Consider the following 20,043-nt stretch of genomic DNA (forward strand, 5'->3'; position numbering starts at 1 on the left):
GCAGAGCAGATAAAAACATCCAACACTAGACCATGCAGTAAGGATGATAACCTGGCAAGCCTCATTACTGGCTTGACCACATGTCCCCTCAGTCAGATTATTTCATCTGCTCTGCATACATGTTCAAGATTCCTTTGCTATTCTAAAGCATATTTAATATCACTTCACTCACTTACCTTCTTAATACTTCAATTTCATTAGTAAGGGACTCCTCTTTCCCAACAATGCCCATCCGGTCTATACATTTTACAGCAACAAATTTACCAGGCTGGATTTTGTCTTCTGCTAACAACACTTCTGAGAAAGCACCACTGAAAAGAAGAAATAAGAAGTGTGGTAAGGTTGTAATTATCTACTGAGTGCGTACACTACCATCCAGGCCTTGTCTGCAAAAAACATGTTGCCTTCGCTGGAGACATTGCCGTAAATCGCAGGGATATAATCTGGGTAGCCACTGCTTGTTCTGCATATCAACGGATTCATCTGCTGACCGGCTTATCTGCTACTATCGCATACCACTTCTGAAAAAATGAATGCTGCATATGGCCAAGATTCAGCTTATCGAGATATATATGCTGGTAATTTAAACAGGTACCATTGGTAAAAAGGGAAAATTGAACCATGCTCCCAGAAAGGCTTTTACCCAATTGTGAGGGTAAACAATCTCATCCCCCACAGTTGATCATTAGGTCACTGGAATATTGAGTGTTTGTTTAAGCTTTTTTGGAAAAATTTGATTGATACTAAAATTTACCTGCAAAATGGCTTTCACAAATTCAGGAAGAGTCTTTTTTGGAAGAGCAGTGATGATTGATCATTTAAGTGTCGAAACTTAAAAAAATTGAATCTAGTTTTCATTGCCGGGTGAGGAATCATGTGACTTCAAAGGGTTTTCAAATGGGTCACCAAGGTTCACAATCGATGTAAAAAACATGTACGTGCTATTAATTTCTAAATAACGTTTTTAACAGAGAAGATATGCAAATATGTCTTAGCCTACTTAAGACTTTATAATTGTCTGCACGGCCAAAATTACCAGGGTTGCGTCTTTCTACAAAATTGTGTCAAGTTGTAATTTTGTCATAGGATTGCATCATTAAAATACAAGCAAATCTAAAATATTTCACATGTTTTACTTTAGAATTGTTTAGATGTGAAAACCCCTTTGAAGTCAATTGATTTCTCACCCTAATTGCGCAAATTATTTGTTGTAATGTTATTTGTTATGAATGTTACTATTCAAAGATTTTCCGAAATTCACAATTGAAAGTGATTGAGGCTAACACACGTTCACACAGGCCTTAACTGCACTCTCACAGATTGAACGTTTTGACAACTTTTTTTTTGTCTTGGAATGAGCACATTTTTGCAAAAATTCATGGAAACCAGTTATATAAGACTGCTGACAAAAAATTAGATCGCAGATTTTTATATTTAAGTTCTAAAGGTAATGTTTTATGCATTTTTCTTAAACCATAAGTAACGCAGCGGAAGTGGTGAAAATTATAGGAATTAATGCGATGGCCATTATATGCTTACAACGCAGAGTAAAATGAAAATTCTATTCAATAAATAACATCCGTAGGAATGAAAACTCACGCCAATAAACAAAATCTGCAAAAAATGCATGGTTGGTACTTGTGTGGGTTGAATACATAAACTAGTTAAATGGAAGCCATAGTCACACTAGTAGAGTCATGGTACAGTGCCTGATCACATGGAGAGAGCCTAGGAAAGGTACAAACCCCAGTCAAACTAGTAAAGCCTGAATGAAGAACAAACCCAAATCACATGTGTAGGGCCTTACGAAGGTTCAAACCAGAGTTACACAAGTAGAGGAACAAACCATCAAGTAGAGCCTAGAAGAGGAAGAACAAACCATGAAGTCGAGACTAAGAGGATTACACATGATGGAATAGAGCCTAGAAGAGGAACAAACCATGAAGAAGAGCCTTGAAGAAGTACACACCATGAAGTAGAGCCTAGAAGAGGTAAACACCATAAAGTAGAGCCTAGAAGAGGTAAACACCATGAAGTAGAGCCTTGAAGAGGTACACACCATGAAGTAGAGCCTAGAAGAGGTACACACCATGAAGTAGAGCCTAGAAAAAGTACACACCATGAAGTAGAGCCTTGAAGAGGTACACACCATAAAGTAGAGCCTAGAAGAGGTAAACACCATGAAGTAGAGCCTTGAAGAGGTACACACCATGAAGTAGAGCCTTGAAGAGGTACACACCATGAAGTAGAGCCTAGAAGAGGTACACACCATGAAGTAGAGCCTAGAAGAGGTACACACCATGAAGTAGAGTCTAGAAGAGGAACAAATAATGAAGTTGAGCCTTGAAGAGGTACACACCATGAAATAGAGCCTAGAAGAGGAACAAACCATCAAGTAGAGCCTATAAGAGGTACAAACCATCAAGTAAACCCTAGAAGAGACACACATCATGAAATAGAGCCTTGAAAAGGAACAAACTATGAAGTAGAGCCTATAAGAGGTACAAACCATCAAGTAGAGCCTAGAAGAGGGAAAAAACCATCAAGTAGAGCCTATAAGAGGTACAAACCATCAAGTAGAGCCAATAAGAGGTACAAACCATGAAGTAGAGCCTATAAGAGGTACAAACCATCAAGTAGAGCCAATAAGAGGTACAAACCATCAAGTAGAGCCAATAAGAGGTACAAACCATCAAGTAGAGCCTATAAGAGGTACAAACCATCAAGTAGAGCCAATAAGAGGTACAAACCATCAAGTAGAGCCAATAAGAGGTACAAACCATCAAGTAGAGCCAATAAGAGGTACAAACCATCAAGTAGAGCCTATAAGAGGTACAAACCATCAAGTAGAGCCAATAAGAGGTACAAACCATGAAGTAGAGCCTATAAGAGGTACAAACCATCAAGTAGAGCCAATAAGAGGTACAAACCATCAAGTAGCGCCTAGAAGAGAAAAAAACATCAAGTAGAGCCTATAAGAGGTACAAACCATCAAGTAGAGCCTAGAAGAAGTATAAGCCATAAAGTGAAGCCTAGAAGAGGTACAAACCATCAAGTAGAGCCTAGAAGAGGCACACATCATAAAATAGAGCCTAGAAGAGGAACAAACCATGAAGTAGAGCCTATACAAGGTACAAACCATCAAGAAGAACCTAGAAGTGGTACAAACAATTAAGTAGAGCCTAGAAGAGGTACACACCATGAAGTAGAGCCTATAAGAGGTACAAACCATCAAGTAGAGCCTAGAAGAGGTATAAGCCATAAAGTAGAGCCTAGAAGAAGTACAAACCATCAAGTAGAGCCTAGAAGAGACACACGTCATGAAATAGAGCCTATAAGAGGTACAAACCATAGTGTAGAGCCTAAAGGAAGAACAAACCATGGAGTAGAGCCTAAAAGAGGTACATTTGCCATGGAGTAGAGCCTAGAAGAGGTTCAAGCCATAACATAGAGCCTAGAAGAGGCACAAACAATGGAGTAGAGTCAAGAAGAGGAACATACCATGGAGAAGAGCCTAGAAAAGGTACAAACCATGGAGTAGAGCCTAGAAGAGGAACATTCCATGGAGTAGAGCCTAGAAGAGGAACAAACCATGAAGTAGAACCTAGAAAAGGAACATACCATAGAGTAGAGCCTAGAAGAGGAACAAACCATGGAGAAGAGACTAGAAAATGTACATACCATGGAGTAGAGCCTAGAAGAGGAGCAAAACATGGAGTGAAGCATAGAACATGTACAAACCATGGAGTAAAGCCTAGAGGAGGTATTTGTAAGCCCACGGCATATGACAGTCTGGAATGGTAACACACCCCAGTCAAACTAGAGCCTTGAAGAGGTACAAGCCCCTTACACACTAGTATACTTATAATAGGGCTGAGGGCCCCTGAAACCAACAGAAACTAAATATGCAACTAAAACATGGATATGTGCATTCTTAATGATGATGAGAAGGTTCACATTTACATGGTTGTCTGACAGTGGTTTCTTGGCTGGTCTTGAGGTGTAGGAGTTCATTATCACAATTTTCAAATTATCAATAATAGGAATTGTGAACCAAGCACAACCAAATATCAATTGTGCAGATATTGTTGGAAGATCCATTATATAAAACAACCATTTTCTATACAATTGTTTTAATAACTACAAATCTGAGACTTGACTAGACATGATCATTTGGGTTGAAAGAGATTTCCATCATAAAAATGCCTATAAGCACACAATCTATGAGTTATTGTCAAGAATAAGACCCATTGTATTCAGATTATCCATGCAAATAGGATCCTTATAATTTATCAGTATTGTTTCAAATATATAAGCTACAGCAACCACCAAACCTTCGCCCTAATGTGTTATATGATATCAGCAAATCCTGCTGGTGATCTATGGTCAATATAATTTTCATTTTTCTGATATAATGACACATTAGATTGATGGCTCTTTCAGATATAATGCTTCCTGAGTGACGGTCATTACAATCATCATACTGTCAATAAGTCATTAACGACATTTATGATTAATAATCAACATCTTTTATGCTAGGGGAATATAACATTCCATCTACCATACTAATATAATGATTTACTTATTTTGCTATCTGTACCATTCCCTTCAATGTAAAAGTGTTTTTCATTACCACTTCAAAATAACTATGGAATTTTCTTTCAACTTAGGTTCTAACTGAATTGCCTTATCATCTGTGCATCATTTTACTTAAAAATCAAATTTAAAGATTTCCAGGCGTAATAATACCCATTTTTGGAGTAAATGCGCTTCAAAAAAATAATGTAAAAACATTAATATTTCGAGTAAATGCGCTTCAAAAAAAGAACATTTATTGTGTAGTTTCTCCACCTAACTTTAGGGCCCCGAGCACTAAAGTTGCAAATTCAGGTTTATACCACCAAGATATCTTATTGAAACAGGATTCAGGACTGCAGATTTCTTATATTTTTCAACAAAGACAAAGACTATAACGCAATGCTTTGTAGACAGTTGAAACAGTTTGATACATGTCAGTATCATAAAGAGCAGTAATACATCCCAATAATAACTCAACAGAGTTTAAAATGTTACTTGTTCATCATTTCAATGTAATATAATGCCTTACCTTTCTATTTATACCTTTACCTTTATGCTGATAAGACAATAACTGTATATTTTAGATGGACAATAAACTCTCTTAGTCTCATATTTTCAAGTAATAGTAAGAATGTAATGTGTAATGTCTTAATGATTAAGATGGGTGGGGCTGGTGAAGCAGCTTAAGCCATTCTCAGGCTTTTTAAGAATTTTAACAATATATGCCAACTGCCTTATATAGACAATATAACATGTTTCCAGCAGGTTGCTGAAACAAAATTATGATGTCATGTCTGTGAAGATGTAGGACTGCTAGTCTTATAACAATTAAGCGTGGTACTTAATGGAGGGGGATTGCCAATTTCATTGGGTGAAAAAGTAGGTTATAAACTAAGGGCAGTAGTGAATTAAGCTGTTATCTCTCAGTCACCAATTTCTCAAAACATGTTTTATTTGTACGTTTTATTTTTTTGAAAGGTTCTTATATATAAGGATTCATTCAGTGCACAACTGAAGAAGGGTGAGACTATTTGGTACCAGGATGTTCATGGTTATTGAAATCATACCATTCAATTTCATACCCCACCTGTAGAACATCCTTAAACCTATCATAAGAATTAAGTTAATTGTTTGATTGTGTGCATGCAAGCATGCAACCTGTATACTGTTTGGCTAAATTTGGGTGTTATCATTTACAGGCATATGTGGATAGGAAGGTCCTTTTACTATAAATGTGCATTTAAACATCCTTGATAACTAGATGACTTATTTCATTGCATTTAGATTCTAGTTCCAGCAGACTATGGGCATGGTAAACTTTAACAGGAACTCAGTATCAATCAGAATCGCAGTGTTCAAAATAAGCACAATCCTTTAATCCCTGGCACCTGTAATATTATAGGTTTGTAAGCTGTTGAGACTTTAATGCACCAGTCAATTGTTACGGTACCACAGCCCCCACAGGACCGGGGGTATACCGGGGATATCCTGGGAAATGGGCCGTGTTTTTACCTTTCAGGTGGCCCCGCAGTGCCGGATAAATGCGGTGGTTTTGTCTTCGTTTAAATATAGCGGGGAATGGGCCTTACCTAGGGCCCCTGGGGTGCGGGGAAAATCCATGGAAACCAGTTATATAAGACTGCTGACAAAAAATTAGATCGCAGATTTTTATATTTAAATTCAAAGGTTAATTTTTTGTGCATTTTTCTTAAACCATAAGTAATGCAGTGGAAGTGGTGAAAATTATTGGAATTAATGTGATGGCCATTATATGCTTACAACGCAGGGTAAAATGAAAATTCTATTCAATCGATAACATCCATAGGAATGAAAACTCACGCCAATGAACAAAATCTGCAATAAACGCAGGGGTAAAAAAACAAAGGTTCAAACCAGAGTTACACAAGTAGAGGAACAAACCATATAGTAGAGCCTAGAAGAGGAAGAACAAACCATGAAGTAGAGCCTTGAAGAGGAAGAACAAACCATGAAGTAGAGCCTTGAAGAGGTGTACACCATGAAGTAGAGCCTAGAAGAGGTACACACCATGAAGTAGAGCCTAGAAGAGGAACAAACATGAAGTAGAGCCTAGAAGAGGTACACACCATGAAGTAGTGCCTAGAAAAGGATCAAACATGAAGTAGAGCCTAGAAGAGGAACACACCATGAAGTAGAGCCTAGAAGAGGAACAAATAATGAAGTAGAGCCTTGAAGAGGTACACACCATGAAATAGAGCCTAGAAGAGAAACACACCATGAAGTACGACCTAGAAGAGGAACAAATAATGAAGTAGAGCCTTGAAGAGGTACACACCATGGAAAAGAGCCCAGAAGGGGAACAAACCATGAAGTAGAGCCTAGAAGAGGATGTGCGGGTGCGGGGGCATTTGGCGGGGATTTTACCATCTGTTCGTCCCGCAGGGTGGGGATTTTAGCCAGGGTTGGCTTGACAGAAAGTCAAAGTCCCACTATTCCCAAGACCTGGGGGGGGGGGGGGGGGGGGGGGGGGGGGGGGGGCCTTGGTTACAATTGACTGGTGCATAAATGCCAACCACTAGTATAGAAAACAGCTAAAATGTCATCCTGATTTTGATGATTGGAGATGGTGATGTTTTATATATAAATTGATTTAATATTAAAACTACATGTAGTATATATATATATACATATATATAGCCGGAAACGAAACCCAAGGTACATGGGAAGGATGAATAACCAACAACAAAATCCATCTACCTTCAAAAATTATAGTATAATACATCATCTACAGCCTCACAATTTCTGTTCCTTAACCTTTTTTTATTGACAGAGATATATAGTTATATGTAAGTTTATTTAATTGTCATATCATTCCAAATTAATCGTTAATATCATTGACACATGTTAAATAAGTGCATTTTCACTCTGGACAAAACAGTGATTACAAATTGGTAAGTTGTGTGCCGACCAGGCCATTTGGGAAGTTTGTGAGTCTGTATATGATGTATATTTGAAGAGCATCTTACAGAGGCATCTTCCCCACAAAGTGAGTCATTATTTTGTCAGGATTGTCCAAATTTTGGCAATGTTATGGCGTTAATAGCAAGTAAAGGTGTAATTTTCAGCAGGCTTCCATGTCTGCCATTCCACAAATTACTTTGTCACAGATGTGAAATTGTCAGAAGTTGGAAGTCATGTCAATATTACGGGGTTTTACAATGTCTGGATAAAAAATGATGGGCTGTAGAGAGGGGGGATTGAGCAGGGAGAGGGTGGAAGGGGGTCAAAACAATGCGATGAACACCAGTGTGCATTAGACTGGAATTGTCATTTAATGACTTTGCATTAGTATTTATAAATTTGGGGCACTTTTCATTGTAAGTTATAACTTGGACAAATAATTAAAAAGAATCATATTCCCAGATTGTAACTCAATTTTTTGTTGTTGTATTTATCAATATTTTTGCAAGAGGTACATATCTTAATATGGAATATTTAATAGTAATACAGACTACGCACAGTATACCGATGAGGTTTAATTAATAATTATATTAAAATAATATTATCAAATATGTAACAAGAATGACAACCACTGAACCTTCGTAATGGTTTAATTAATTGTAAATGATTTTTAACGAGTAGGGTGTCAATAAATGTATCGCTCTCCATGCTGATCGTTCTATAAAGATTGTAAACATTATTTTAAACCTGTGATTGTGTATTTGCGACATGTACAAAATACACAACGTGATACTTACGTTCCAAGTGTCTCTTTTAAATCATACTTCTTCCGAATGTCACTGTCTTTTCCCCGTTCTTTCTTTTCACCATCACTCTTACGTCCAAATAGTGGCATTTTGTACTAACAATTAATTTTTAATTTCCATCCAGGCAGTCAATACACGAACATGTACTCAATATTTCCGTCAACTAAGATCAATAATACGTCACAATTTACCGCGCACCTGTTTTGCATATATGATTAGTTAATCGAAAAGGGCGACAATCACTATGCACAAAATGTTAGTGTTGTCACAGTTATGGTTTATTTACGTAAACGTGATGCACGTGCTACGCGTTTTTAATGCCCCATACTTCCTTACGTTTTAAGGGAGGAGGTAAGGGGTATATATTTGACACCATGAGTCCCCTCACCTGTCACAAACTAATGTATCGACCGTATCTCCCTTAGTATATTAGAACAAGAGTGATGACACTTGACAGGAATGTAAGCAGCATGTGAAGTTGTGCATCTTGGGTTTTGTGTGTTGCTTTGACCATAAATGCAGAGTGTTAGCCTTCGACTTTGTGAAAATATGTCATACATAGTGTAACATGCGACGTCAACAAACACCAACAGATCCCTTCAGAGAAAAGCATGCGCGACCCTGAAGGGGTCCACCCGTCTTTTTATACAGTAAATTCTCAATCCACACAGAGCCCAGGGTTTGCTTATTTGCATATTACCAACCAAGTTAACATACGTACTATGAACGAACTTCCGCCTATAACGGAATGTTATACTATGGACCCACATCCGCCACCTACAGCGAACCATTACACTAATCAGCAGCCTACAGCGGACCGTTATACTATGAATGCACATCCGCCGCCTACAGCGGACCATAACATTAGCATGCAATCTTGCAAATATATCCAAAGTTAGCCAGATTTATGGAACTTGAAGTTAAACATGAATGTACAATTTTGCACCCAGTGTGTATATGTTGGCAGTCGAACATGTCGAAAGTAACTGGGAAATATCTTGTGGCAGCCTCCCATTAAGAGAAGAGATATGACCATTGACATAGTAGTAAACAATTGCATATAGTGCATATGATGATAAATCCTGTGTCACACATATCTTGATAAGTATCTGAGCCAGGGGCTGTTTTGAATAACCACCTAGGATTTCACTTAATTTTAAGATTAGATTCCAAGTGTTTTGATTGGACTCCAAAATTTACCAACCAATGGACTGAATGGAATCACTGAGGAGTGTCCAAGGATAAGCACGATTATGAATACCCTGTGAGTAACTGCCCAGAAAGCTCAGTGGTAGAGCGTTTACTTTGGGTATGAAATGTCTGGGTTCAAACCGAAGCAGCATCAAACCAAAAGACATTAAAAGTTGGTACCAGTAGCTCCCTTGCTAAGTGCTCAGCATTCAAAAGGTATCGATGCTTTAAGCACCAACCAGGTTCAAGAACCAAGAGGTCTCTTGTCAAAAGCTAGGATATCTTACCCAGATCTCTTGTATCTCACTGTGTTTCTTTTAGTCTTCCAATGTCTGGATTTGACTGCAAATTTCTGTCACTTATATCTTATGTTACTCATGTCATTTTAACACAAGTTCAGTCATGATGGCTTCACAGCGGGGTCAAGCCATAATGTAGCCAGACAGGGTGCAGACAGACCTTGATAAACTCATATAAAACAAACTGTGAGTCATAATAAAGATATTAACCAACATGTGAAGTTGTGAATCTGCAGTATTGCTTGAGTTATAACCCTTGAAAAATCTAAAATTAGGCATGTTGAAAATGAAATTTATTACATGTTGCACTCACTTGGAGTCAAACCCTCACAATAAGGTTGCTTTAATAGGTGAAAAGTTTTTGCTTAACTAAGTTCATAGACGAAAGTGATAACAAGAAGAATGTAGGTGTATTTCAGAAGGTAAATTTTGGATTACTTTTTTATGCCCCGATTCATTTGTTGTGCAACAGGTAATTTTGATCCACATTCATTGACTTCGGCCAGCAGGAGAATGGCCCTTGCCCAGAAAATACTCAGATGCAACCAATGCTGGGGTTAGGTGCGGGAGAGAGGAGATGTACCCCCTTCAGTACTGTGAAAAAAAGACTGGAATATGTTAATGGTGTGATTGGGTGTTATCTTAAGACATTAAAATGTGATTTTTTCAAGAATTTTCATTGGGTTTTCATGTTCCGTTTACAAAAAACTTAATAATGGGAAGTAATATCATAAACTGCCTTTCACCCATTTCACCAATCAACTTACAGCTTTGCTCACAATTACAGTCTTCACAACTATTCCCACTCCTCCTCATTGCCATCTTAATAAAAGTATATGTGCCTTTCTCAATTGCTACTGTTTCTGTTGCTGAAATTTTAAAGTCTTTATTATATTACTCCGATCGCAGAAAATTGTGCGCCAATCTGCATTGTAACCATTAATGATCAATTATTAAATATGATACTAAGTTAAGTTTCATTTTACTACTTAGACATTTAGGAACCAAGGAGCATATCAATCATGATCAGATCTCTGAAAAGTATCACATGTATCAATGCTTTACGCACCAAGCAGGTTAAAAAACCAAGAGGTCTCTTCAAAAAAGCTAGGATATCGCACCCCGATCTCTTGTATCTCACTGTGTTTCTTCTAGTCTTCCAATGTCTGGATTTGACTGCAAATTTCTGCAAGATCTGACGATATTTTGCCATTCGTTCATGCATAAGATGGTTCCATGATATCAAATGAAAAGGTCCCTGAGCATAGCTATACAAATCGACAGCATGGTGCGAGTCTGGGGACATGCTCGTCAGAGAAAAAGATCCATGCACATACATGAAAATGCATCTGTAATTGTACTTAAAACATACCTTTGACAAGTTTGCTTAGAACATTTGAGATCATTTAAAGGTGCGATGCCATTCAGTTCTGTTTGTTGTTTGAAGTTATCATGTGTGTGCCCAGTTTGCATCATTGGTAACAAATAATTGATTCCGATATTGGTAAGAAAGTTCAACAGTCACACTTTTTTCCATTAATTTCCTTGTGACTGTTTTATGTATTGGTCATGTTGGTCGACATAAGCTCAGTTTTCAACTGTTTTAAGCCTGAATTCCCAGTCTGACAAGCTTGTTTCTTTAAATGACGATCATCATTTATGTTACAATACCTTTACAAAAGAGGTGAATAACTTTGTAACTACCGAGTGGCATACATTCAGCAATAACAGACTGTTACAAAACAACCACCATGTCTTAGTATAGCTTTAATTTCAAATAAATAATTTAACCAAAAAATAACAAGCCATAACAGTTTCAAAGAAACACATACATTATTTAAATAAAAATTAAAAACCGGTAGCAATGACATGCACATGAATGAACCCAATGGTTGACCAAATATATACTTTTGCAGAAAAACAACAACAAACAACAAGTCGCAAAATAAACTTAAGTTTCAAATTCAACATTGAATTTCAAACAGCAAAAACATGACTTTTATACATCAATTTTCTTTTGACTTTCAATTTTAATCCTATAATGCCAATCATGCATGTTCAGTTTTAGATAAGATATATAATGATATTGTTAGCTACTGTGCTGATATTTGATATTATATTTTAAATTTGTACAAATGGTCCTTCCATTTTGAACCACTTTTTAATACAACCATTGACTCTATAGTAGCAGAAATGAAACTATTTTTATAATACCTTTATTATTCTAATTATCGCCCGGGCATTTATTGGAATCATACCCGAGTTCATTGTAGGGGATGGGCGTTAATTAGAGAAATTGCTTTTAACCGAGATATAAATCGGTCATTAGTATAATATTTTGACATAAAGACATAAAAAGTGAAGATCTTCTTTTTCAAAAACAAGGAGGCAATGTTGACCCAAAAATGGTTGTTTTCAGACCGAAACTGTGGGGTGGAAATAATTTAGGTAATTTGTTTCATTATTTAGATTATATCCCACGTTTCCAGCCATGAACTTGGCTTCAAATATATATACACAATTAATCTTTAAGACTTAGTTTGATAATGTAACAGACATGACTTCTTAATTTGGTTTCTTGCCTGCTGAAACCCTTTTTAATTTATTATTTCTGCAGTCAGAATATGAAAAACTTAAAAAGCATGCGCAAGTAACAGATTAATCCTTTGAAATGAACAATAAATACCATGAAAAAAATAGTTAACAAATGAAACAATTACATTAGTATAATGACTATTTCTATCCAATTTAAAAGGATCAATATGCTTCTTAACAAGTACATATTATAAGCTCCATGAGGGAATGGATGGCATTTCATCTAGAAACATAGGGCATCTTTGGGCGCTTGTTTCCAGGATAGAATCGAGTCGATTCGGAACGTGTAACTCGCGTAAAATGCCCTAACACCGCAAACCGGTAGTAGTTTTTCGCTGTAAATCATGCACGCATCGTTCTTAACTTTACTTTCCGCCATTTTGTTCTCGTGTAGTTCTCGGTCCTCCCGGTTTGTAGGTAGTGTGGAATTTTGACCCGAGAACAATGTTCTTGGACCTTGTTTGTGTCGTTAGGGCGATTGTATCTAGGATCGGACACAGAAGAACAAGAAGAACGAAGCGCCCAAAGACGCCCCTAGAAACAAAGTTATAGCTTAGAAGGATTTACAACAATACAGATCTACTATTGAAAATCTCTCCTAAGTCCATATAAGCTCCAAGGATTCTTGGCAAAGCAGCCCCCATGATAAGCTGTGGTATGTTTAGTCACTAGCTACTAACTACAAAATTTAACATATATGTAAAACAGAACAAGTATACAAAGTGTTGAAAACTAAGCAACACACTGGAAGACCGTTTACAATAACAGTTCACAATACTTTCAGCTAATATGTGGGACACAGTCTGAATAGGAGAGATAATGAACAAAAAAATGCACAAGTTACATTTTCGATTAAACTGGGACTATCTAATTTCAATAAGTATGCCCAATGGTTTATCTATATACATGTAATATGATCACAGATGTATTTAAACAGATGATGGATAGAAAAAGTGTCATGCATACCGGTACAATACTTTGTGTTAGAACAAAACCAACCTTACATACTGTGCATTCTTTAAACACAAATCAATAATACAACAGCAACTTCCACCATATTCTTGATCATTCAAATCATATATATTTGATAATAAAAAACTTTATATCTGACAAGTTACTAGAGTATTCAGCAATGGTTTAAAACCATAACATAAACGTTGAACCATTTGTTCAATGAAGGTGACTTATCACTACCACACAATGGTATTCTACAATGATCCTCGTGATAAAATGTTCCCCGCATTTCCCTCCGCTGTCCCCAAAAATGAGATGCAGCCAGCTACACTCGATGTCTATTGCACTGAGCAACTTGGTATAGAGATTGAAAGACAGGAATGGTAGGTTCAGGAGCACTCTGTGTGTGTAGTGACCATGTTTCCAACTCTTTGTGTCACCGTTCTACACCGTCTACCACCTATTGAAAATAAAACTCACTTAATATTGTTGCATGTGTACACCAAAAAAAAATGTAACCCTTTTACACTACTGAAAATAATAATGGCCTTCCAAACAGGAAATACTACAAAAAACAGCCTCTACCAGGTGCTTGTTTTCTGATGTGAATCTTACTTATATTTAATAAAAATCAACAAACTGTAAAAAAAGTAGCTAAGTTATCCCCACTCTTCACTAAATTCACTTGTTCCATATTAGGGAGTGTTTCTTTTGTTTTGTCTAACTTCCATAAGAGAATGGTAAACATGTAAATAAGATTTAACTGTTCAATAACTATGGCGTAGATAAATTAAATCTATTTCTAAAATTCTCTTATAGTGCATGCTAGTTAAAATGTTGTCCTTGATGACATGTATAATAACATTTACTTCACCAACTAACCTTGTGATTAAAATTATACATCTATACAGAAGCTCTCATATAAAATGTTAATAACTCTGGATGTGGCTGCATTAATAATTATGACAATTAAAAACAATCTAGATGTGTTAAGACATTATTACCTTGAGAGTTCACATGTATATTCTGATGATGGCCATGCATGTGGTTCTTCATGTGTTGCTCATGTACATGTCCATGTCCATTGTGAGCTGCGTCATATTGATTATGATGTCTATCACCAAACATGTCCATGTCATCAAAACCAAAGTTCATTGTTTCAAAATTTGAAAATGGGTCAAAGTTAAAGAAGTCACTATCATCAGTATCTTCAAATAAATCATCAAAGTTAAAGAACTGTGATCTGTGCTGTTCGTGAAACTTAAAGTGGTTCTGTTGATTTTGCTGATGTTGATGGTGATGGTGTTCGTGGTGTGCCTTAAAAGCCTCATCAAAGCCCTTAAAGAAGTCATTGAAGTTGAAGTCGAAGCCTCCTGAACCACCACCTCCTCCGCCATTTGCCTGACCACTATCACTACCAAACTGGTCATAATGTTTGCGTTTGTCAGCATCTGACAAAACCTCATAAGCTGAAAGAAAAAGGTACAATCTAACATAACCTTCAATACATCATGTGAAGTGTTTTGTCAGTAAAAAAAGTTTTCAGATTGTGTAGCATTGTCATCAAATTATTGATTTATAAAGCATAATATAATGCATAAATAAATTCATTTTAATAAATGATTAATTATTTTACAGGAACACATTCTTAAACGTAACAATAAATGTTGCTCTATGATTATCAATCTTAATATTCGTACCATGGGCAATTTCAATGAATTGTTTTTCTGCATCTGGGTCCTTATTTTTGTCTGGGTGATATTTGATCGCCAGTTTTCGAAATGCACGCTTGATATCCTTTTCTTTGGCATCTCTCTTCACACCCAATATTTCATAATAGTCCTTCGCTTTTGCAGCAAAGACAGATGGTGAATCCAAATAACACACCCAGCACAATGCTGTCAGTATGAACATATGGTCGTAATTCATAGTGTTGAATATCTGAAAACAAAGAATATTCATGTGTACTGTACATAGAATATCTAGTCCAAAAAATAAACATTATTTTTCACGATTTTTAAGGAATAATATATCAAACATACTTTTACATAGTAAAAAAATAATTCCCTGTTGAATGTTCTATGAATATAATAGAAGTCCAGTCTGACTTAAAGTATTTACTAAATTTGTTTAATAATAATGTCTTGGTGTATTTATGAATGAAGATGTTAAGAGTAATCTAAGAGTCATACTTTTCAGGTCCTGAATGCAAACTAACAGTAATGTGAATGTAACTTCATAAGGCAGTATGAGGGCATGATTGAGGAATAAAAAGGGATTACTTCATCATGTTCATCTTGGTAATTGCCACTGGTGGTCATAAAATATTATTTTACTTTACATTATATATTTATTACTACCGTTCATAAAATAACAGTGGGACCGGTGGTAACTGAGCCAAATTGACCCAGATAGAGTGGAAGAGAGATGGAAATAAGCTAGTCCTATTGATGGAGGACTGTTCTTCAAACACTGTCAACATGTCCTCAATGTTATTCCAGTCAATAGTAGTCTTTGGAAAGAAGAATTAATTTGTATCTAACACTGTCAAGAGACAATACACATGCTTATTTGGTCACTTTGTTAAAAGTCTCACAATTTTGCAGTTTTTATTATAGCCACAATAATGCACATTTAGAGAAGGGTCACAGACACTACAGACCATGGACATTACGGACCAGATTTAGGGACACTACGGACCATATTTAGGGACACGACATCTTCAGAAACTTACGGACAATGATTTAAACATTGTTTTTTAAATTATTCACTCATTGGTTTTTAATTTGTTAATAAATACTTGAATATGAGTGCTCAGTATGACGTTATATCTTCCATATAACTGTGAAAAATCCCGTGAAATTTGAATAGATCAATGGTTCAATATAAAATCTTGTGAAATTCCAAAAGGTGTTTAAGATCTATGTATTTATAACAATTATGTGAATAATGATGAACGAAATTTGAAAGATTAGCAGTTAAATCAGATAAAAGCAACAGAAGAAATATTTTCCAAAACAGTTTATTTCCCAAAATAAATCGAGCACATATAAGAACATATCAGTGTATACATGAATCACGAATGCAATACAACAATAACATGAAACAGAACATTTCCTTAACAAGCTTGCACTTAATCGGTATTTCATGTGCCTCTCTGTACAAGAGTTCAACCAGCAGGTAGAATGGCAGAATTCCCTTCTTTGCCCGTTGATTGAGCCTGGCGTGCCAACCCTCGACGTCGTTGTTGGTACGGATAGAGTGGCCGAAGACGGATCACGAAGCGACTGGCCACATCTCATTCTGTATCCACGTGCTGCTGACATTATGAAGAAAGGAGATCATTCTTTCGTCGTTGGCGTCCATCTTTTCCTCTATCTTTCTGAAGGCTGTTGGGATGTCGCCCACTGGCAGTAGAGGCAGCGCAAAGACCAGTTTGACAGTTATGTCCCGCACTATCATGTTCGCCGTCTCAAACACCTGTTGTCTGGCCACAGCATTTACCTTAAAATACAAAAATACCAAATATTAACCAATGCATATTTTTAAATAAAAAGAGTAATTTTTACTTTAGTTTTTAAATATTTGAATGCAATAACTGAAATTTGTCGAAAGTTGAAATCTAAATGTTAGTTATATATTTACCAAGTTCATCATCCAATCTTATGAGAAAACTGTAACATACCTGGATTCCATAGACTCCTCTGGCCGAGCTTCATCATTACACGTGATGCACGTGAATTCTAATTCGGTACCATCCAGGTTCGCGGCATCATACTGGGCAATGGTTTTACCTGTACCACAGCGTAGATGCTGCCAACGTTCACATATGTCGCATTCCATGGTGCGGTGGTTTGCATAAACACCTCTAGAACAGTGGATACAACGAGCGCAAGGCATACTTATAGATCTATTCAGTTTTGTGGCAGAGGAAATTGTAAATGTACGGGTGTGTAAGCTTATTTATACTCGCACTCGGGCATTGCCCATTCGGCGAGTGCTCCGTTAAGATTATTGGTTATTTTAGGTTTTTGGAGCATAGTGCACAGACAGAATGTAACCCTGGTTAGAGCAACCCTGGTTCTTTTAACGTGCACCAGTGTATAGCACTGTCACACGGGACCCCCATTTAACGTCCATCCCGGAAGACAATTAGTTTTTGTGAGGATGTAAACCTCAACTCTTGCTTTATATTAAATAAACGATGTGTGTTTGTTGCAATTCAATTCTTGCAAACTGATGTTTAAAACTGGCAATTTCTGTTGCCTTAATTAGTGTTTATTAGTTATAATTGTACCCGTAATTATCGGTGGTATATTACAAAAGAAACAAACATTATACTGACAACCTTTAATTGGCAATCATGAAAGTGTGAAAACCCATTGTGACGGCGCACTTTCACTGAACCTTTTAATTAAAACAGATGAAACGGAAAACAAACAAATATGACGATCCAAAGTTTATTTCAGAAAGCAATCAATCACATATGAAAACATTAATACACATAATCACATTTACAAATACACATAAGTTGTATGTAAAATTATAAATCATTGGCCATAATTATCTCAATTATATTATATATATTTTGTTCTTAAACAAACTGTGAGTAATGTTTAGTTCATGGTACGTAATGTTCCGAAATATGGTACATGATAAGATAAAAACATATTTCGTTCATTATTATTCACATTATTAAAATAATTTATTAAAAATACATTGATGCAGGGTTTCCGCCAGGAATTTCATAAGGCATGTCGGAAGGGGAGGGTTTGGGAGGGGTTCCCCCCCGACGTCGATTTTTTTTTTTGGTATCCAAAATGGTGCAATTGCCTGCATTTTAAACAAGTTTACAGTTATGTTCCTATTATTTAGAATTACCAACTCAAGTCTGATTAACATTAAAAACATTTGTGAAAAGGTTTAATGGTTTCTCATCATTAATTATTGGTATTTCTCAAGTTTTCCGACAATACAATATCGACGATATCGATCCACTCATGTTTCGCTTAATGTGGGTATTACTTATATTGACACCGTTGACGTCACAGCACGCTGCATGCTGGAACACAAAAGAGCCCGGAGCAAAGCGACTGCTCGTGGGTGCATTCGTATTTGAAGCTGCAACAGCTAATATTTTTAAAGCCGGGTCGGCTAAATAATAACTTAAAGGGAATGTAATGTGTATTTTCAGATTTATTTATCCTTTTTCTACATAAATTTTAAAAGAACGATAAAATAATCAAAGTTTAATAATAAGCAACACAAAATTTAACTTTACACTAAACTAAAGACGGGTCAGCGCGACTCAATTACATACGACGAAATAGCATAACCCTTGTTTATAAGAACACAGATATCTTAACACGGTTCTCAATTACAATTTAATAATTGGTTAACAAACGGACTCGGGATTAAGAAACAAAATAAAACAACACAGGATTTATGTTACCGAAATCAATTAACACTTATTGTTTACTTTGCGTTCATAGATGAATATAGGGATGAAGGTCGCAATTACGACAGTGGTGTTTTTCACACATTCCCATTTTGATAAAGAATAGGAGGAGTTTGGTTAATTGCACTGTTGAACCTCACCGACACGCCTTCATGCTGTCGTCCATCCTGAATGGCTGATACAAATGCCGTAATAGTCCCGACATGCCTTCTGGCTGTCAGTCAACCGTTGCAATCGCAACAAAACTGTTTTGTCAAAACTGATGATTGTTTTGATAAGGATTGTCGCTACGCGGATTAAAGCATGTCGGCATAATTAACGCGTGTTGGTAATTAGCCTTGCCAGCGGAAGGCACGTCGGGCCCGACAAGCCATAAAGGGCTGGCGGAAACCCTGTGATGTTTAACATTGGAATTTCACAGGATTTTTCACAGTTACATTAAAGATAATTGTCATACTGAGCACTCATATTCAAGTATTTATTAACAAATTTAAGACCAATGAGTGAATAAATTAATAAAAAATGTTTAAAACATTATAAATCATGGTCCGTAAGTTTTTGAAGATGGTCCGTAATGTCCCTAAATCTGGTCCGTAATGTCCATGGTCTGTAGTGTCCGTAATTCTTAGAGAACTGTTTTAACATTTAGACATTCATTTTGTTCCCTTAGCGTAGAGTCGCAAAAAAATAATATCACAGTCAAAAGACTCTGAAGCGGCTGTTTGTATGGACTATGTCTTATTACCAGTAACTTGGTACCGTAACCTTTGGATCAATTAAGTCATGATATAAAAAATTAAGTTATTTTTATGTGATGAAAAATCATTTGTAAATTATAAACTTGTGCCATACAACCTGTGAAGTTTTTTTGAAAAATAATGTGGCATGTAACGATTACACGCATTTACCAGTTATCAATGCATGTAGTTATTGACTCATGAACAAGCAGCTGTCAAACAAAACAGAAAGTACAAAATTTAAAAGACATTTTTTAAATGTCTTTTATCAAATGAAAAAAAAGGTTTCTAATGAACGACTATATATATGAAACGGTGATGGTATACGAAAGCATAAAAAAACTTAAATTTCGCATACTAACCTTAATAATATTTCCTAAAACTATCAACAGAAAACTTTCGCCGTATGCCTGGTCACCTATGCACTATGACTGTGTCTTCAGTGATTTTGTGTACATGTGATACCGGAAGTACACGACGTATTT

General features: G+C 36.3%; 2 protein-coding genes across 2 annotated transcripts in view; both read right to left on the bottom strand.

Moving 5' to 3' along the window:
• LOC128217215 (calcium/calmodulin-dependent protein kinase type 1-like) overlaps nt 1-8,493 on the bottom strand; it is a 44,783-nt gene extending 36,290 nt beyond the window's left edge. Inside the window, exons 1-2 of the mRNA XM_052924186.1 lie at nt 8,316-8,493; nt 177-311 (exon numbers count right to left, since the gene is read on the bottom strand). Coding sequence (XP_052780146.1) covers nt 177-311; nt 8,316-8,413 — 233 coding nt within the window. The 5' untranslated portion in view covers nt 8,414-8,493. The remainder of the gene's footprint in view (nt 1-176; nt 312-8,315) is intronic.
• A 3,075-nt stretch (nt 8,494-11,568) lies between these two features.
• On the bottom strand, nt 11,569-20,032 carry LOC128218439 (dnaJ homolog subfamily B member 9-like). The gene is made up of 4 exons (XM_052926107.1): nt 19,921-20,032; nt 15,064-15,304; nt 14,368-14,832; nt 11,569-13,823 (listed from the first exon to the last, which is right to left on the bottom strand). Exons 2-4 carry the CDS (start codon nt 15,290-15,292, stop codon nt 13,753-13,755), a joined length of 765 nt encoding a protein of 254 aa, XP_052782067.1. The 5' UTR covers nt 15,293-15,304; nt 19,921-20,032; the 3' UTR covers nt 11,569-13,752.
• Between the last annotated feature and the right edge of the window lie 11 nt (nt 20,033-20,043).

The sequence above is a fragment of the Mya arenaria genome, chromosome 14 (genome assembly GCF_026914265.1).
Source record: "Mya arenaria isolate MELC-2E11 chromosome 14, ASM2691426v1".
Taxonomy (NCBI): Eukaryota; Metazoa; Mollusca; class Bivalvia; order Myida; family Myidae; genus Mya; species Mya arenaria.